Source organism: Sebastes fasciatus, chromosome 18, assembly GCF_043250625.1.
Source record: "Sebastes fasciatus isolate fSebFas1 chromosome 18, fSebFas1.pri, whole genome shotgun sequence".
NCBI classification, from domain to species: domain Eukaryota; kingdom Metazoa; phylum Chordata; class Actinopteri; order Perciformes; family Sebastidae; genus Sebastes; species Sebastes fasciatus.
The window spans coordinates 20,145,487-20,166,361 of NC_133812.1; the positions used below are offsets into that span (position 1 = coordinate 20,145,487).

Here is a 20,875-nt window from a genome sequence, read left to right on the forward strand (position 1 = left end):
GTTTGATCAGTGGCTGTAGTCCCCTTAGATTGATGTCATTTACAGCGGATCAGCTGATAATTACTCTGTATTATCCATTACCTTTTTGTTTGCTTGTTGGATTAATTGTTTTTTGTCAGAAAATAGTCCATCACAAAGTCCAAAGTGACGTCTTCAAATTGCTTGTTTGGTCAGACAAACAGTCCAAATGAGTGAATCAATTAACTATCACATGAGACAAAGGAAAGTGTCAAATCCTCACAATTTAAAAGTTGAAACTAGGAATTGTTTGCTGTTTTTTTTTACTTAATACTTAAAGTACATTTAGGTGATAATACTTCTGTATTTTTACTTAAGTAAAGTTTTGAATAGAGGATCATATTTTCAATTATAAACGACAATTATTTCAACTTTATCTACTTTAAACATCTAGAGACATCCCAGTGAAACCGTGCATGCTTTGCTCCTTATCTGTTGCAAACAGTCATAATACTGATACTGTATGTCCGATAATAACTGTAACTGTGTATTGCAGGACTTGAAGCAGTGCAACAGGCTGGGACATGAGCGTTGTGTCAGCAGTCCTGCAGCCTACAGTAGTTTTTGGCGTTAATAGGTCACAATGTTATTCAGTTACATTCCTTTATGGTCCCGTTGTGATAGCAGTGCAGCCCTATCAGAGGGAGCAGAGAGCACACACACACATAAACACATAAACACACTTCAAATGCTCATGAAAGTTTCTCCTAGACTGACGACGCGATTCATAAAAGACATGAGAACTTTAGTATTTCTTCATAACAGTATAAATTGAACAGAGACACTGAAATGCAAACAGGAAGACTAGAATGAGGTCATCAATTAGACACACACAGATGCACAAGTACAGTACATAACAAAGGGTAATTGTAGTTGTAACACTTCACTGAATCCAAATTTGTTTCTGTTCAGGCTGCAACAATTAATTGATTAGTTGTCAACTATTAAATTAATCGCCAACTATTTTGATAATCGGTTTGAGTCATTTTTTAAGAAAAAAAAGTCAAAATTCTCTGATTCCAGCTTCTTAAATGTGAATATTTTCTGGTTTCTTTACTCCTCTATAACAGCAAACTCAATATCTTTGAGTTGTGGACAAAACAAGACATTTGAGGACGTCATCTTGGGCTTTTTTCACCATTTTCTGACATTTTATAGACCAAACAACTAATCTATTGATCAATCCAAATGAAATTAATCGTTAGTTCAGGCTAAATGTCTGGCTGCTAAATGACCTGCAGGAAGAAAGAAACTGAGAAGTTATTGACCTTTTTAGTTGATTGTCGATGCAAAAATTTGAGCTTGTCACAGCGTTACATTTGGTAACTCATCTACAGATATCAGTTCCTCTCACAGTGGTTTCATCTGGCCGACCTGCTGTGAGTTAATTTAACTGCTCCAGTCCTAAATGTTCCTCTCATGCAGAACATTTCCCACTGCTGTCGGTTTCTATTCAGCTGATAAATAATGACTGCAGGGTCAGGGTATAATGGTGCAGAGGTTTATCTTGTGTGTAGGTCAGTAGAGGTTGGTGGGTTAAGACAATATTCTGAGTCCCAGTCTGAGAATGAGCGTGTGTTTTTTGTGCTACTTAAGTTTTGTTAGAAAATGTTATTATAATCTTTTTATAGCAATAACAACAACTGTTGTCAGGCACCATGACCTGAACAGTATTTCACTTCAAATCAACCATGAATATTATGGAGGACAAAACCTGCAAAAATAACAAAAATGAAGATACATAAAAAAATGACTCAATAAATAAATATGGCATTAAATGTACCAAAAATAATATTAAAAATAAATGTAAGCATTAATTTATAGAATATGAAATAAATTGATATTTCTGTTTTAATTTACTTCTTTTTTATTTACCATTGTATTAATTCCCCTATCTACTCTTCTATTTAATTTTCCCATTTATTTATTTATTTATATATTAACTTACATTTATTTATTTATTTGTTATCTATCTACTCTTCTAATTTAATTTTTATTTATGAATTAATTCATTTATATTAACCTACATTTATTTATTATTCATTTTAAATTATTTTTTAAAATGTATTTATTCATTAATACATTTTATGTATGTATTTATTTATTTATGCCTGATTTTCCCTCGGCATTTCCTCCTATTTATTTCCTTAAACATATTTCTTTCTGTATTCTTTTCTTTATACAACACGGCCTCATTATGTAAATGTGGGGGTTGTCATTCAACATGTGTCATGGGGTCAGCATGGGGGAGCATAGATCCACTATATGCTAGTTATCTACAATTATCATTATTCAAATAAATGCATTACCCATTTTGTCCATCACCTTTCGGCCTTTGTAGAAAAAGTCAGTGTTTCCACCCTTTAGTAAAGAAAATGTATTTATTAAATGTTTTTGTATTGACATTGTCATCTATTGAACAAACTAAAGGCTTAATTGTCTGTAATTGACTGATTGTTTCTCTTGTTTTGAATGTGCAGGTGAGCTGTCCCTGCAGAGGCTCTCTGGCATGGTGCTGGATTACAACAGCACAGAAATATGTCCGGGGAGCAGCAACAACATTCAGACCAGCATCAGCTTCCAGTGTGGGAAAACCATGGTAAGACTCAAACACACAAGGAGGTGTTTTTCTTTAAACATATGATTTGTGTTTTTCCCGGAGCTGTGTTTAAGCTAATACATAGGGGGCCTGAAGGTTAGAGAAGCAGGCTTGTGACCGGACGGGTTGCTGGTATGAACCCCCGAACCTGCAGGATAAATTTGAAGGGGGAAAGTAAAAAAGCAGCGCTTACCACTCGCTCATTACCACCACTGAGGTGCCCTTGAGCAAGGCTCTTAACCCCTCACTCAGTGGCAATTATCAGTTGCTTTTGTTCCTGTGTGTCAGCCAACACCTGGTCGACATTGTTTGTTCTGTCAGAAGCACAAAAGCAGCTTCTGTGAGTGTCTGCAGTGGATCCATTCAACAACCGTACTGCTTTGTTTTGAGAGATTACAACCTAATGCATTGTGTGTCTTATTGTAGGTTGAAAATAAATAGACTATATCGCAGCCTTTGTTAGGTTTTGTATTTATACAGTGTGTCTGTATCTAAAGTATCTTGCTGTTAAATATCTGAAGCATATTGTGATGTCTGCTCCACTTATTTACATGCATTAAGCAGCGTTAATGTGGCCGACTTCTGTAATTTTATTTTATTTCATTGCTGTGGCGAAGTGAGAGGACAGGCTCTGTAGTGTGTGTGTGTGTGTGTGTGTCCTTAAATTTTACAAATCGTACTTTTCAGCGGTGGAAACCAACTTAAATAGTAGGTCCATGTTTTCGTTTGTAACAGGAAGATCACATAATCCCAAATAGACTCAGCCCGGTCTGATCAGAAACCTGGTTAAGGATATAGTATGTGTCCAAGTAATCAGGTTTCATCTGTAGAAATTCCGCTGTTATGAGTTGTACTGTAGATGCAGTTTATTGTCATCACTGATACTTTGAACATGCTACAAAGGTGTAAAATAATAAACTTCGCTTGAGCATAAAGCTCCACCATGACCATGCACTTTCACTGTTGTGCAATATTGAAATATTAATGTGCTTTGCTGTTTTTAGTTATTTATTACTTGCAAAAAAGGAATTGGATAGATGCCTAGCTGACTGAAACGAAGATTAAACCCCTCCTGATGTTTTTGAGTTTTCATCTCACTCATATTTCAATGAGTTAAAGATAAAATTGTTATTTTCTTTCTCTGAAACAAACCTGAAAAAAATCAAAAAGCTAAAATGACATTTATTTAATACCTGTCAAACTGCTGCCAGCTGCGGTGAAAGGAAGTGTATCTCTGTGAAGAAATAATGTAGGACAATGACAGTCACCTGCTGTGTATTTACGCTCAGTTGAGTCAACAGTGTGTGTCTGTGGTTTCAGGGGTGGCCTAGTGGTGGTTTGACATTACCGTTAGTCATTTCCTGTAAAGTCACAAAGAGCAGAAGAAGAAGACGATCGGCGCTAGACTGTCAGTTTACAAAATGTCAAGTGGAGAAATGAAAGTAGCTTTTATGAAACTTGCTGCTTTGACTCTCAGGAACAGGAGCAGGTAAAATGTTGATGAAGAATGGGAATGTAAATATCACTCTCCCCTCTCTCAACAAGTGTTCTTGAAGAAGCCCTTGAGTAAGCATTGAACCTTCAACCACTCAAGCAGCAGGAGACTGTGGTTGTGCACTCAACTGTACATGTTGGGAATAATTGTAAAGTTAAGGGGAGACACTACAGGCAAAAACATTGTTTTTTTCATGCAGTTTGGCCTGTTTTGCTTCCATTACGTGTCGTCTGTCAGACTAGTAGAAAGAAAACATCTTAAATACATATTTAGGTGTTTATTTTACTACTTTGTCTATTTGCACCTGTAAGTTTTCCTAAATTCATCCAAAGTTACTATTAAATAAAGCCTCATTTGCATATTTAAACATACAATTTCAGGAAAATGGTGATATCTAGTAGTTAAAATGTTTACCCTATTCACCTGTAGTGTCTTTAACATTTATGGAATTTAGCAATACATATCTTTAAAGGTTGTTTTCTCAAAAAAAAATTCTCACTGAGCCAGAAATATCCACTTCAGTAGCACTTACATCCACCAACGTTCAAAGGTTTTTACAGAGGGTTTGTCCATATATCATTCATAGCCTTATTTATAGAACATTCTTTTCCTAAAAACATTTTTTTTAACGCTATTTTCCTATTTATGGAGGGATAAAAAGAAATATCCCAAATCCTCTCTGTAAAAACCTTTGACTCTAATATGTCAACAAAATGAAACAATAATTTTGAACCTGGCTTTATCCAATGTTCAGATTTCTGTTCTGGAAATGTATGCAAATTAGCACATATTTAATTAGATAATGCCTCATTTGCATATTTAAACATAAACCATCAGAAAATTTGTAATACAAAAAATAATTGTCTTAATGTAAGTCATCAGCTGGGGAAGTTTCATGGCGATATCTATGTTTAATTTCTCCTGGCAAATTAAAATGTAAAAGAAATCATCCGCATAATTTTTAACATTAACAAAATAAGTCATGCATATTCTGTGTTATAAGAGAAACACAGACGCATTTGCCATAAAGCAGCCCACATGATAAACCTTCCTTTTATTCGTCTGTGTGCTGAATTATTGCTGCTTGTTTCTCAGCATTATAATATATTAGTCACCATAATAAACGGGAAACTATCTGTCTTACTCATAATCCTGTGTTGGTGTGCTGCAGGGGACCCCGGAGTTTGTGGCCGTGTCTCAGTGTGTGCATTACTTCGAGTGGAGGACCTTCACCGCCTGCAAGAAAGATAAATTCAAGCCACACAAAGAGGTATGTGGTGGAACATCTGACTCACTGACAAGAAGGTTTTTATGTGTAAGAAGGAAATAAGCCGCTGCCGAGTCTGTTGAGGTGTGATAAGTGAGAGTCATAGAGCCAGAGAGGTGTTTTATATGTCTTCCCACTCTTGTGAGGATGTTAACAGCATGTGTTTATCAGCGTAGAGGACATGTCACATGTTGTCACAATGAAGCCGGTAATGTAAGTTCAACTGGAAAGAATGTGTGAAATGAATTAAACTTGCTTTTTAAGCAACAGACATGTGTTGTGAGAGAGAAACAGACCCATAACTTTGTTGGTCAGATGTAAATCCACATATTTATGCAAAAAATTTTAATCATTTGGGAAGTGGGAATCTTATAATTTATATTAGAGCTGCAACGATCGATCGACCACCGGTTGAAACCAGCCGGTTGTCAGCTGATCGGCTGTGACCGGAAAAGTCAATCTCATACATCTGATTTTTTTTGCCAGTCACATTTACACTTGTGATGATGAGAAGATGTCAGTATGACTCATCCTGCTCTGTGTCCAGGTGCCCTGCTACGTGTTTGACTCGGACGGTAAGAAGCACGACCTCAACCCTCTGATCAAAGTCAAGGATGGCTATCTGGTGGACGACGGTGACGACAACATCGACTTCTACATCAACATCTGCCGCAGTCTCAGTCAGTACCTGAGGGAGGGTGGAGAGATGAATGGATGAATGGATGAATACATGACTTAGAAAATGAGTTACTGATCACATTAAGTATTCAGTAATACTGAAGTTAATGTGTGTATTTGTTTTGTATTTGATTACTGCCGAGTTGTAAAAAAAAAAAAAAAAGTCACCACAGAAAAAGAGAATTTTTTTTTTTACTACTGTCACAGTCAACTGAAACAGAAATGTCTTTTTGCATCACTCTCTCTTAAGACTTTGAAAAATAGTCTTTTTATTCTTAATAAGTGTTGTACTTATTCATGCATTTAAAGGGAAAATTCGCCACCTTTTTATGTGGATGTCCAATCAGTGTTTCCCATCATCTCATATCCTTCCTCTTCCTCTCTCAGACAAACCAGACAAATCGTGTCCAGAGGGCTCTGCAGCCTGTCTGGTCACCAGTCATGGCTCCTTCAACATGGGCTCTCCTACTAAACAGCTAGAGCTGCTGTCCAGCGACAGGTATCTATATCTGCCATCTGACTTTCCATCTGTTTGAATAAGAGTAGGCTGTCTGGACAAATCTTCCATTCTGTTGCTTTAAGTTTAGATTTACTTTGTTCCTTGTCTCCTCTCTTCTCAAGACTGAGGTTACAGTATGAAGTCGCTGCAGATTCACCTGTTCCAGAAATCTGCAACAAACACACTCCTGCCGTCACGATCACTTTCATCTGTCCGTCAAGCAGACACTCAGTAGGTCACACACGCTCATATACAGTATATACACAGCAAACTTGTGTCTATTTGTTTTATTTTAACATGTTTTTTCTTTTGGTTTCACAGGGCAGCACTCCTAAGATGACAGCGGGGTTGAACTGTCGTTACGAGGTGGAGTGGGTGACTGAATACGCCTGTCACAGAGACTACCTGGAGAGCCACACCTGTAAACTGACCAGCGAGCAGCACGACATCGCCATAGACCTCACGCCTCTCACCTTGAGCTGTAAGTAGTTCTTCCTCTAAACCAGGGAACTACCACCCCACTGGTCTGAGACTATTTCACTAGACCCCCGACCTGTTAGGAATGCAGAATTACATCCAGCCCACAAATTCATTTTAGAATTTTTCCTGTTTTCTTTTATTTTGAAGAAGGGATGGGTCATGATTTTCGAATAGTCATTAAATTATAAGCAATCGAATAGTGTTGTCCTATGGTCTTGTCTTAAAAAAGGCATTTCCCCTTGTTTTTACCGTCGCAGGCATGTGCGGCACGTTTAGTTTGTCTCTTTTCCAAACCGCAGGTGTGTGTGTGTGCGGCGCGACCCTGAGACATGTCGTTTCTTTCTCATCTCTTTTGAGAGTTGCTCCTACGCAGTACCGATCGGGCACTTGCAAGAATACAATACAATACCATAAATCTTGCTACAGGGACTCTATAGCGTTTCCCGGAGCTCAAGAGCTCAAACTGGCTGAACAGAGGATGGGAGCCATCTGCCAGGATACTCCTCGCTTTTGGAGCGGAGTTTATGAGCAGGCAACAGGAGTTTAGTTGGGTGGCGTTAAGGGATGTGGGCCAAACTGCAGATTCATGCACTTAAATAAAGATTAAACTTGACAATTAACTTTAGCCTTTTAGTAACAATCCACTTTGGGCAAGTGGATTTTTGACCCACCTGTTGGGGTTAACGTTGAGTTCTTAGATCCTAATTTAGCCTTCTTAAGGAAGCGAGTAGCAGCCAAAACACTGTACGTTTGCAGTCGTGTTCTCATTCCTCAAACTGGTTCTTAAAAGCTACAAGAGTGAAACACACAAGGACAGAAGAAGGTGTTTCTTCATTCTAGAGAGGCTTGGAAGTAACAAACTGGAAACCCCACCTAGCCCAGTACTATTGATACTAATTATTAATTGAAGCTCAACACATTCCTTCTCTCTTGTGTTATCCACAGTTACATATTTAACCCACAAGAATTATTGGCTCATAGTGCTGCTGTTTTTATCCCAGTTAGAGGAACTAACTTTATGAGTAAACTGTACTGACCTTCCTGGTTTTTGTCAGCTCATTGCTCGAAATAGAAAAAGGCCTTTTTCTAAGTTCTAAGGCCACAGTCTAAGTACTGTATCTCCTGGTGTTAATAATACAAATGGTTGTACATATGAATGTTTAAAGTCGGATACTGCTGATTTCAAATTGAAGCTGATTGCTGTCAGTGATTTTTCCCATGTTTATTTTATTTACAGCCTTTGCTGCATGTAGTCCCCCCCCCCTCTCTCTTCCCCTTTCCTGTCTATCTGCTATACTATCAAATAGAGGCCAAAAGCCCTCGTCACACTTTTAGGTCACTTTTCAAGGAACTAAAAGTTTCCTTCAGCCCACTGTTGTCTGCGTTTCCACTGCGGTCTAAAGACCTGCAGAGATCAGGCAAATTGGTCCGCTGACGTAAGCAAAAGCAACATGACATGGGACGAGGGCTGCTGGTGGTCACAGCGGTAAACACACTCTGCAGCGTGCAGTTCAGTGTGTCCGCCTGTTTCATCTAAAAAACACGTTGAAAAAAATTAACCTTAGGTTATGTCTCACTGCGACGGCATTTACTGCTGCATAGTATTTACTGATGCACGTTGGATGTAATGAAGGAAATGCAGCGGAGGAAAATGAAACTAAGAATGTATATCTCCACAGTAAATCATCTGTTGAGTGTTTAATGGTTATTTATTTGTGCTTTAGAACGATAAAGCCGTGAAACAATCAGAGAATCATTTTTCTTTCTCTCATCTCTTCTGTCTCCCTCTTCTAACGTTACCACTCGCCCTTGCAGTCTCTCTCTCTATCTCTCTCTCTTTTTCTAAATGAGTCGGGAAGCCGACAGCAAAGCCTAACGTTACTTTTAATGTTATCACACAAAGAGAAATACTCCCTGTAAACTCCACCCCAAAAGTTCCTGTACTTTCAGAAAGTACTTCCCCCGTCCAGGGCCTTTTTGGAGCGTAAAATGTCCCCGGAACTTAATTCAGACCCTGGTTCCTGCGGTCGAAGCGTAATGAGTTCCTCAAAAGGTTCCTAGTCCCTGGGTAAAGTTCCTGTGGCCGAAAAGGGCCTCATGATGATGATAATAATAAATCATTGGATTAATATGTACGCCTAAACCCTCTGCCATTTGTTTGTTTGTGTGTGTAGCTACAGAGCATCCGTACTACGCTCACTCCGGGCCCAGTGACGGCGATGAGAGCTACGTCTTCTACCTGAACGTGTGCGGAGAGATCCCCACTGCTGAATGTGGCAAACACCAGTCCATCTCGTCATGCCAGGTGAAGAAGACCGGAGACGTGAAGAAGGTGGCTGGACGATATCAGAACCAGACGCTACGGTAATGTGTGTGTGTGTGTGTTTTTGTCAGTCAGCTGATTGGTGCTTCTGGTCAGAGTTTGTTTGTGTTTTCTGTCAGTCGGTACTGATGCTCCCTTTTGATTTTGATGGTACAATGATGGGGAAAATCATGGTTTCATAAATAGTGTAAATAAATAATAGAGGGCTCTGTTTTTATGTTATTGTCGGTAAGTTGAGATTTTATAAATGCAAACTAATTGATGCATGCTGTAAAAACCCTGCTTCCTTCTTTGATGATATTGAAACCGGAACTTTATCTCACAGTTGTACAATTATGGCCAAAATGATAATCACCATTATTTTGATCATTGATGAAATGTTGAACATTGTCAGTAAATCAACTTTATTAATTTCTTAACTGTTTCACCCTCCAACCCTGTTTCTCCCCCTCCTGTGTTTTTTTTTTCCCATCTGCAGTTATTCAGACGGAGATCTGACTCTGATCTACCCAGATGGCAGCAGATGCTCCACCGGCTTCCAGAGAATGACCATCATCAACTTTGAGTGCAACAAGACTGCATGTAAGACAGAGACATTTCTAAAAAACATCATCAGTACACAATCATAATTTATTTTTCACTTCGGCACCATCTGGTGGTCATATCAAGAATTACACTGTGGCCGACACTCAGGCACACTGCTACCATGAGCTGTACATACAATTTGTGCTGTACATGAAGCACAATATCTCAGTGAAATTAAGAGATCAGCATTTTTATCTATTTATTTATAAATGACTACTCCAAACCTTATTTATTGTCTCTCCTGTGTCTAAGATGTTATACTCACAACACCTGTTCTCAGGACTGGCTAACACTACATGTTCCAGCACTAAATACTAATCTTGGATAGACAGCCCTCAGATATGTTGCCCCCATTTGTCTGGAATAATTTACAGAGTAGACTGAAGCTTGACACACTGATATCGATGGGGCAATTCAATAATGTGGTTAGACATTCTATTGATTTTAGGTGACTGTTTTACATAATATGCTTGTTTTTCTATCTAATTTTTATGCCTCCGCGCCGGCAACAGGCAAAGCCAGAGGCATTGTGTTTTTCGGGTTGTCTATACGTACAGTCCGTTCTCCTGAACGTGATATCTCAGGAACGCCTGGAGGGAATTTCTTCAAATTGGCAAAAAAACATCCACTTGGACTCAAGAATGAACTGATTAGATTTTGGTGGTTAAAGATCACTGTGACCTCACAAAACACATTTTGGACAGACACGGATGTAACCTTGAGTTATTGGCGGAGGCGTACAACAACGAGGCAGTAATTCTAGATACACTTACACCACGGATATTTTAGAAAGCATTTATTTATAACTTTTCATGCTGTTGGCTATATGTATGTATATTTAAATCTTGCTCAGGTCTCACTTGTAAATGAGATCTCTATCTCAATGTGACTTCCTGATTAAATTAAGTATGTATAAGATGAATGATGATGAATCACAGGGACGTGATTAATTTCATCTCTTCGGCTCAATTAGTTTACTTTTGGAGATGCAAAAACAAAGAATACTACATTTATAGGTCAAAAAAGAAAAACATGCAATGTGACTTCTCTAGTATTCTTCCATTAATGAACCACATATTGTATTTTTTCACCATTTTGAGCTTCTAGAAAAGTCTCTCCCCCAACCTCAAGGCATTTCTAAAGTTAATCAGTCATGGGATGATGTATGATTTGTGCATTTTTACTGTCCCCTTGTTTAAGATTCATTCTTTATTGTCCTCTATAAAGGGAACTTGCTTTCACAGTCTGCTCTGCACACAATCAAACACTCAGAACAGGTAACACAACAGAACAGGGTATAAACAGACAAGAACATCACAGCAACACAAGTCTGTTACAGGGTGCCCAGGCTGTTTAAGACAGTAATGGCTGAGGGCACAAAACTCCTCCCAAAGCGTTTTTTTTTTGCAGAGTAGTTGTCTATATCTACGGCCAGATTGTTCCATTTATTCAAAATTGTGTGACGGGTGGAATTGCGTCACAACTCATCGTTAATTCACGGTTTGTCTTGTTTTTTTCTGCAGCCAACGGTGGGCGAGGGACTCCGGTTTTTGCAGGGGAGACGGACTGCACTTATTACTTTGACTGGGATACGTCCTTCGCCTGCATCAAGGAGAAGGAGGATCTACTGTGTCGAGTCAGAGATGACACAAAACACTACGACCTTTCACCCCTCACAAGATACCCTGGTGAGTTTAAATGTCAATATCTGTCTCTAAAAAATGCAATTGGTGGTGGCCGTATTCACTCAGTGTAACATGTTTTCCTTTCTGTTTGTTGTTGCTAAACATCATCTTCCTGTGTCTGTGTGTGCTGCTCCAGGGTCAGATGGGAACTGGGAGGCGGTGGATGCTAAATCTCCAAAGCCGGACTCGCGTTACTACCTGAATGTCTGTCACAAAGTGATCCAGACAGGAGCTGCTGCCGGCTGCCCGGTGAACGCCTCCATCTGTGCCGTGGGTAAGAGTCTTCGAAAGACTAATGAATGATGGTGGTAGAAGGGTGGAGGGAGGTCAAGGAGTTGTTAAAACCAAATTCATGAAATTGTCAGTGATAGTTGTAACCTTTAGTGTATTGATTGTGTCTCTGCTTCAGACAAGGTTTATGGGCTCATCAGCCTGGGCGGCTTCCTCTCATCTCCCCAGAAGACTAAAATAGGAAATGACATCAGACTGGTGTATACTGATGGAAGTTTTTGCAACAAAAAAAAGACGAGGATCCAAACTATCCTGATCCTCAAATGCAAACCAGGTAGGCTAAACAGGGAGATGAGTCGTCATTAAATATATCTTCTGCTCTGTTTTTCTCTTTCATTTCTGTTTGGTTGTGATAATGTTGTCTCCTCCTACACTTCTTCTTCTTCTTGCAGGAGATCTGGAGAGCCCTCCCGTCCTTCGTAGCGTTTCGCCTGACGGATGTGTGTACGAGTTGGAATGGTACACTGCTGCCGCCTGCGTCCTCTCCAAGACTCAGGGAGACGACTGCAAGGTGGAGGATCCTCAGGCTGGTACGACACACACATAAACACACAAGTTTGATCAACGCTGCTGAGCGTTTATGTCTTTGACTCTTTAATCCTCCTCTTTAACCGGCCTCTGTTGCTCCACAGGTTTCTCTTTCGACTTGTCGCCTCTCTCCAAAGCCGACGGCGGCTTCTACAACCTGACTAGCGGCAACTATGACTACTACATCAACGTCTGTGGTGCCGTCAAGGCTGCCAGCTGTCCTGAAAAGGCCGGAACATGCCAGGTTGAAAAGAGGTAAGACGGAGGAGCCGTGGAAGTGCAAGCAGGAGCACACTGTCACACATTCCTGCAGTTAACCACAACCACATAATTAAAGGTGTCATCACCAGACAGCAGATTCAACACAGAAGAGTTCATAATGTGCTTATAATACCCTGTTTGCTTGCCACGTTGGATTTTATAGAATATGAAAAATCCTCCTGTGTGCATGTCTGTGCTTTTTAATGTGTTCTTTTCTCTAATGACGTAAAAAACACGTCAAATCTAATATATACTGTAGAGTTTAAGTCTAAAGGGAAATGTGATATGACATGACAATATGATGACTTAGGCCTTATCATACTTTTTCCGTCTCTCACTTCAGTTCTTGGAGTCTTGGGGAAGCGAACTCCCGTCTGTCGTACTACGACGGCCTGATCCAGCTGAGCTACAGTAACGGCTCCCAGTACAACAACAAAGAACACACTCTCAGATCCACTCTCATCTCCTTCCTCTGTGACCCAGAAGCCGGAGCCGGAAAACCAGAATACCAGGTAAACTGGATGTTGCTGATATACTCTATTTGTTTTCATTTTTACAATACATGGCTACACTTTTGGATATTTTTTTTATGGTCTTCTGTTGGTCTCTATTTAAGGCATATTCTATACATCACCAGGGTGATCTGTAATTCTAATCTGAATTTTCTGAATCCAGGTTGAGGACAATTACACCTATAACTTCCGCTGGTATACATCCTACGCATGTCCTGAAAGACCTCATGAGTGTTTGGTGACAGATCCCGTCACTCTTGAGCAGTACGACTTATCCAGGTAATGCATCGATACATGTTGTGTCATTGTAGGTAAAAAACATGATAATAATAATTACAATGCCGGGGGAGGGAGGTAATATTCTGAGATTAAAGTCGTAAATTTCATCAGGATGCTTATAATAATATGGTGAATCTGGCTTAAATCATGAGTATTTTCTTTTTCCCAAATCCGATTGCAAAGTATGATTTGATTAGGTCAGCCACTGCAGGCATAATACAATATTAATACAAGAATATTCAAGTTTTTTCCTTGTAAATTTGTGTTTCTTCACATAAATTTACCACTTTAATCTCAGAGAATGTCCCAAGTTTTTTTCCTTGTAAATTTGTGTGTTTAAATTCAGATAATTTAATTTTTTGTTTTTCATAAATATGTGACTTTATAATTTTAGAGAATATTCAAGATTTTTTCTCGTAAATTTGTGTTTTTACAGAGATTTACCACTTTAATCTCACAGATTATCCAAGTTTTTCTCTCGTTAATTTGTAATTTTAATTTTAGAGAATTCTGTTGTTTTTTTCTCGCAAATTTATGACTTTATAATCTCAGAGTTTTTATCCCGTAAATGTGTGACTTTAAACTCAGATAATTTCTTATTTTTTTTCTTGTAAATTTACTCACTTTAATCTCAGTTTTTTTCTCATAAATTTATGACTTTAATTTTGGAATATTCCCCCCTCCCGTGGCTCCGTAATTTATTTATTTTTTTACCTACAGTGGCCTTACTATGCCGTCGTACATAACACACTTGTCCAAATATTCACAAAATCCAGAGAAAAATGAACAAACAAGAAGACACAGATTCAGTCCAGCATGTTTACCTTCTTCTGCCTCCAGCTTGTCACGCGCCACCTCCATTAGCAACTGGCAGGCCATGGATTTGTCTGACACCGCCAACCTGAAGAAGTACTACATCAATATATGTCGGCCTATCAACGCTGTACAAGGCTGCGACCGCCATGCGTCCGTCTGCCAGATGAAGTACATAACCGAGCAGGTCTGTAACCGTTAGAAACAGAATAGTAACTTCAAAACTAAGCTCATAAAATCTTTTTTTTTTTTGCATGAACATATTGCTTAGTGTGCCTTTTTAAAACTCTCCTCCCTCTGTCCTCAGGGCTCTCCGAAGGAGGTTGTGTCCGTCAGTAACATGGGCGTTTCTAAGCGAGGGCCAGTCATCGAGGGGCCGGACCAGCTGCTGCTGGAGTTCACAGACGGCTCTATCTGCATGTCAGACGGCATGAAGCTCACATACACGACTCGCATCCACCTGGTCTGCTCCAAAGGAACTGTGGTGAGTTGTTGCAGTTCATACAGTAAAGTGGAGTGCAGCTTGTTAATGCTTTGCATGTGTCTTGAGATGTGACTGTGCTCGTATTCCCCGCTGTGCAGTCAATGGGCCCGCGGTTCCTGATGTACCAGAACTGTACTGCCAACTTCATGTGGGAGACCAGGGCAGCCTGTGCCATCACAACCACCACAAACAACGTGAGTTCAGCTACAACTTAATCTCATCTTGTGTTGTTTAAGCAATCTGATAAAACAACAATATGGAAAAATGTTACTCTGGGAAATTGATGTGATTACAATAGATTGGAAAGATTAAAAACCTGTAAAACTTTGTGTCTCAGAACTGTGCTGTGGTGGACCCCAACACTGGCTTTGAGTTCAACCTTCAGCTTTTGGCTTCTCAGACGGGATACAAGACAAGTGCAAATGGAAAAGACTTCCTGGTAAGACGGACGCAGTGATGGCACTCTGCTAACAGTTAATAATGCAGCACTCGTGCATTGTTTGAATGATAATAATAATGATATAAATAAAATCATTATTGTGATTATAGATTCATCTTTCGATTTATTTAATCCATAAAATGTTTGAGAATAGTGAAAAACAAGTTGACATCTTTAACGTGGTTGTTCTGTATAACATTATAACACGTCTTACATTACTACAATGTAAGACAAGGCAATTTTTTCATAATTTTTGAGTTTAGTTTTTGAGTTAATGTCTATAAAATATAAGGACAACTCCTCCTTAAAAGTCCAACAAAAGTATAACCCTCCCTTCTTTACCTCCCTGTAGGTGAACATCTGCTCAAACGTGACAGAATGTGGAAATGGCATGGCCGGCTGTGAGCTGGAAGACGGGCATCCCTCCAGCCCAGTTGGGGAGGAGAAGACCCTCCAGTACTCCACCGATGGCCTGCTCACACTAACATATAAGGGAACCCTGGACGAGCCCACAGGTAATTATTTACTGTAACTGATATTGTCTTGCTTTTATTCACTGAAACGGATAGTTTGGATTTTTTTTTAAGTGGGGTTGTATGAGGTACTTATCCATAATCAGTGTATTACCTACAGTTTGGAGAAACAGACAGGAGTACCAGCACGGGAGCAAAGCAATGTACTGCTGTTGGCGGGGGCAGCAGCAAAACGGATTTTACACATTAAAAAAATCAATATTAGTTTAAGTGTGCGCTATATTTAGAATATTTTCACTGCTTTAACTTGCCGTCAGACAGCCCTTTCAGACGGGTAACTGAAGCCGTTATCTATGCTCTCTTCAAAGCCACCAGAATCCTTTGACAAAAACAGTAATTTTATCTCTCATAACACGGGAGTTGCTGGTCTACCGCTGCCTCGATCAGTTAGTTTGTTTGAGTTATTGTGTGACTTTGGTGTTTTAAAGGTTTAGCTCAAATTTACAAAAGTCAAACAAATATAGCGCACAAAACTGATTGTTTTAGGTGGCTAAAATGCTGTACCTCATACAACCCCCGAAGATCCAAACTATGTCTTTAACTCTGATCAGCTGTGGTGCATTTATTGTATTTACAGTTGTGTGACTTTAAACTTTTAAGACCTTTTTAAAGATGAAAACATTTTCTTGACTCTGCAACCTTTTGTTTAAATTTCCCTTCTGCATCAGCAACTCGGGACACCTTCACCATTAATTTCGTGTGTGATCCAAACGCTCAACCCGGCTCATTGAAGCTGCTGCGAGAGGACTTGAGTTCTTTAACCAACCACGTGGTCCACAACGTCTTCTTTGAGTTCTCCACCGCTCTGGCCTGCATCCCTGCTCCGGTTGACTGCCAGATAATTGGTACGGACACACAGAACACAGGATGAAACCATTTGTAAATTTAAATTGCCTTTTTTCTTGTGTGGGTAAATATACTTTTCTGTTACCTGTAGATTCCCATGGTAACGAGTATGACCTGAGGCACCTGATCCGGGACGCAGACGACAGCCCCTGGATCGCCATAGATACAGATGGGGTCAAATCACGCAGATTTTACATCAACGTCTGCAAACCTCTCCCTCGTGTGAACGACTGTCCAGGTCAGTATGTTCCTCCACGCAATCATATACAGTAAATAAGAGGTTTAGACTGACTGACATGTGGGCTTTTTGAAGTTAAAATAAATAGATAAATATGATCAAATAAGATAAGAATATGGGATACTTAACAAGAGTTTGGCCTTTTCTTCATTGCATAACAGAAACATACCAGCTTGATTTATATTGAATAAACTTCTGTGGCAAAAAATTTATATTTGGACAAAACAAGAAATTTAAGGACATCACTTTGGGCTTTGTGATGTTGCATACACTTTCCATACTGTGGTATGTTTCCATATCAGCGCTAACTTTGACTATTTATTAGTTTAGTTTTATGTGACAAAGCTCCTGAGATTAGTAAAACAATGTGGACACTTTGCAATAAAACAACATGCAGTATATCACATCACAAAGTCAGATTGCTATTAAAATCATCAACATATTACATTCTTCCTGTCAGACTGTAGTTAGATACGTTCTTTTCTTCTCTCCAGTGGGTCCTTTGGGTTCTTGCGGCACGATTGATGGGAAAAGTTACAACCTGGGATACGTCCAGTCCAGACCGCAGGCGGCGGAGGACGGCTCCATAAGCATCGTGTACCAGAACGGAGACCGGTGTGGTTCCACAAGTAGTTCCCGCTACTCAACGCGCATCATCCTCCAGTGTGATGACAACCCAGTGAGTATTAGAGGTCCTTGTACTTTATAGCACAGAGGATGATTGGTTTATGATACTAACATGCCGGTACCTTAAATAGCATTTTGTATCGGCTTATATTGATGTTATTGAATTTGGAACAGTCACAAAACAAAGTCTGTCCTCAGCTCATGCAAGCAGATTCATTTGGGTTGAAGCATCAGTGCTAAGCTTAATTTGCAGTTTACTCTTAAGTTTATTATTTGCATATTCCACGAGAACAAGACACAAGACGTGCAACTAACCAGTGAAATCACTGATAATGTGGAGCTTTCATTTTTTTGTTGTATGTGTGTCTGTGTATTTCTAGGGCTCCCCCATGTTTGACCGTAAAGATGGTTGTGAATATGTCTTCATCTGGAGGACATCTGAGGCCTGCCCCATCAGGAAGTCTCAAGGTAAAAACACAAGTGTATGTGCAACTCCGTCACCCATAAAATTACGTTCCCATACAACTAAACTGCATAACCAAAATACGTTTTGAGGGAAACGTATTTTCTCCCTGATTACGGTCGCAGTTTAAACCGTTTTAAACACATGGTTAACGTTGTAAATGGAAACAAAACAAAACCAAAACGCAACAAATGACTCAGTTTCACACGGGACACGAACAGTCAATAGTGGACTTTCTTGCTTGTTATACCCGTTATTATTCAATAATGTTTTTATTCAACGTATTCTCATTCACTGTTGCTCGATATACTGCGTCACCTGCATATCAACGTCATGGTGACGTCACTCGCTGCGGCTGTCCGCTGATTTAAAAAAGGTATTTCTGATTCGTAAAAGACATGTAATCCGCGACAAAATACATTTCCTTCCAAGCGTAACTGAGACTGCAATTTAGTCGTATTGGAACATAATTTTTTGTAGACAGGGCTGGTATGTGACAAAGTGATGATAATTGTGGATACCAATGTTTTAAGATTGAATCTGCTGCTTTTGGATCATTTGTGCAGATAACAAACACTGCTATTTGAAATGTGATTAGTTTGGAATTTGATGAAAATCAAACAGCTGTGGTGATATCATCATGTCATCCATCATATCAGAGGCCATAATGAAGTATTAATAAACAGTACTGACTACTTATATTGATTAAACCATGATGACAAGAATATGTGCCTCTTTGGTCATCATCCAAACGTGTCCTCCCAGGTGATGGCTGTAAGGTTCGTGACCCCAAGAGTGGCTACGAGTTCAACCTGAGCTCTCTGAAGGGTCGAGATTACCCCGTCACCAGTGATAAGTACGTCTACCACCTGTCGGTCTGCGGCGGGCTCCAGAAAGGCATCTGCACGCACAAAGACATCGGCAACGAATCGGTCTCCTCCTGCCAGGTGCAAGGGGCCAACCAAAAGATTGCAGGTACGGAAAAAAACAACCAAACCCAGTTTGAATATATTTATATTTTTGATGTGATATTAATTTGTGTCATTATTCTTGTGTGTGTGCAGGAATGGCGACCCAGGTTCTGAGTTATGTGGGAGACCAGCTCATCCTGAACTACACTAATGGAGAGACCTGTCATAAGATATACCAAAGATCCACCGAGGTCTACTTCTCTTGCCACCCGGACAGGCATCCTGTGAGTTTCACACATTAAAAGACAGAAAACCAGCTGATCAGATCTTCCTGGGTTTTTAAAGGGTTGACTTATTAAATAAATGAAAAGACCATGCAAATTCTTTCATAAAAACTTTCACAAGCCAAAGTTTAATCTGTTTTAATCGAACTCTGGTTTGGTTTGTTTGGGCGGTTGTGAACGCAGTAATCGTACTCTGGTGCTGACCAAAGCAACGTTCGTTTGGAAACGGTCCGAGACCACTTGCAAGAGGTGGTCTCGGACCGTTTCCAAATGAATCCCAGTGCAGTTTGACTCCAGTGAGATAAAAATCCGTTCCAATTGAAGGAATTGAACCAAAACATGTGAAATATTGTGATGGACACAGGTAAACGACAAGTTAACATGAGTGCGAAAGGACTGACTGATGTTTGCTTGACATCTGGGCCGAAGAGAACACACAGAACATGCTAAATAAAGTCCACAAAAATAGTGATGTTTATAAAGTCATTGGTAAAGTCAGTGGTGGTAACTCATTGTGTGTTGTGTTGTTTCACTTGTTCAGGGAACACCAGAGTTCATCAAAGAGACTCCAGACTGCACCTACTTGTTCAGATGGCCCACCGCTCTGGCCTGCGTCCCGGTCAAAACCACCAGCTGCTCCTACAAGTAACAATCCTCCACCACCTCACACATGTCATCGTCCTCCGTCTGCTTCTCTTTTCTTTTTCCTCTTCCTCTGTTTTAATGCACACTTTTCATCCAGTTGTTTCTCATTTCTCATAGCTCTACCTAGATTAATCAGGTAACAGTACAAGTTATAGGATAATAGCAATATACCAGTTAGTTATCAGGCAATAAAGGTGTAAAAATCTGTTTTTGGTATCAGGGCTTCCCGACAAGCTAACATGACTCAGTTGGTACGAATGGATTCCTTAGGTTTTTCTAGTTTCATATGATACCAGTATCTTCACTCACATTCGAACAGTTCAGTCACTATAATGTTATTAGCAGTTGTTCAGAAATCTGTAGAGACCTTAAACATATGTGACGCTGAATGTTCCCCCTCTGTATGTGTGGTCTGTCCTCAGTGACGATCAGGGCCACTCGTACGACCTCTCCCCTCTGGCTATGGACTCTAGAAACTGGGAGGTGGAGCCCTCTACGGACGACACCACGAAACGATTTTACATCAACGTCTGCAGGTCGCTGGTGCAGCAGGGAGGTCAGTTAAATATTCAGTAATACTGTAGCATCCAACTCTGGTTTGTTGTCATAATTTAAGTTGCAAGAGAGCATTTTGAAAATGAATTTCTTCTGACTCAGTCAAAGTTGACCCCCTGCTCACCTTGTGACAGGTTCGTGGAAGTGTCCGTCCAATGCAGCGTCCTGTGTGAAGGTCGGAGAGGACTATGTGAGTCTGGGGCAGGTGGAGTCCGGTCCTACGATGGACAGAAATGTGCTGAAGCTGCAGTACACCAGCGGCCAGTTGTGTCCCAATGCAAGCCGCAACAGGAGCAGCATCATCCGCTTCAAGTGTGACAAAGACAAAGTGGTGAGGAGAAGTTTTCAGTTAGCTATACAAGAGGTATGACTCCCTGTCTGTGGGGTTTGTGTGTGCGTTTCGACAGCAGGAACAAGGCATTCAATTCCTGTACGATAGTTCTAGGTGGGAATAAAATCCCTCTTTGGGGATTCGTACTTTCTGATAGTTCAGGAACTTGTTAGACTGAAACTGGGTTTTCACCCAGAAGTTCCTGG

General features: G+C 40.0%; 1 protein-coding gene across 1 annotated transcript in view; it reads left to right on the forward strand.

The window, feature by feature from the left end:
* The window catches only part of igf2r (insulin-like growth factor 2 receptor), a 43,549-nt gene that overhangs the window by 7,502 nt on the left and 15,172 nt on the right, over positions 1-20,875 (forward strand). The window contains exons 3-31 of the mRNA XM_074616450.1: positions 2,499-2,617; positions 5,284-5,382; positions 5,927-6,059; positions 6,445-6,556; positions 6,679-6,787; positions 6,878-7,037; positions 9,211-9,400; positions 9,838-9,941; positions 11,468-11,632; positions 11,766-11,903; positions 12,039-12,194; positions 12,313-12,450; positions 12,553-12,703; positions 13,053-13,221; positions 13,385-13,500; positions 14,341-14,500; positions 14,621-14,797; positions 14,896-14,991; positions 15,135-15,236; positions 15,589-15,751; positions 16,438-16,614; positions 16,707-16,853; positions 17,348-17,532; positions 17,861-17,948; positions 18,709-18,918; positions 19,008-19,138; positions 19,680-19,783; positions 20,206-20,339; positions 20,473-20,669. Of these exons, the coding sequence (XP_074472551.1) occupies positions 2,499-2,617; positions 5,284-5,382; positions 5,927-6,059; positions 6,445-6,556; positions 6,679-6,787; positions 6,878-7,037; positions 9,211-9,400; positions 9,838-9,941; positions 11,468-11,632; positions 11,766-11,903; positions 12,039-12,194; positions 12,313-12,450; positions 12,553-12,703; positions 13,053-13,221; positions 13,385-13,500; positions 14,341-14,500; positions 14,621-14,797; positions 14,896-14,991; positions 15,135-15,236; positions 15,589-15,751; positions 16,438-16,614; positions 16,707-16,853; positions 17,348-17,532; positions 17,861-17,948; positions 18,709-18,918; positions 19,008-19,138; positions 19,680-19,783; positions 20,206-20,339; positions 20,473-20,669 (4,130 nt within the window). The remainder of the gene's footprint in view (positions 1-2,498; positions 2,618-5,283; positions 5,383-5,926; positions 6,060-6,444; positions 6,557-6,678; positions 6,788-6,877; positions 7,038-9,210; positions 9,401-9,837; positions 9,942-11,467; positions 11,633-11,765; positions 11,904-12,038; positions 12,195-12,312; positions 12,451-12,552; positions 12,704-13,052; positions 13,222-13,384; positions 13,501-14,340; positions 14,501-14,620; positions 14,798-14,895; positions 14,992-15,134; positions 15,237-15,588; positions 15,752-16,437; positions 16,615-16,706; positions 16,854-17,347; positions 17,533-17,860; positions 17,949-18,708; positions 18,919-19,007; positions 19,139-19,679; positions 19,784-20,205; positions 20,340-20,472; positions 20,670-20,875) is intronic.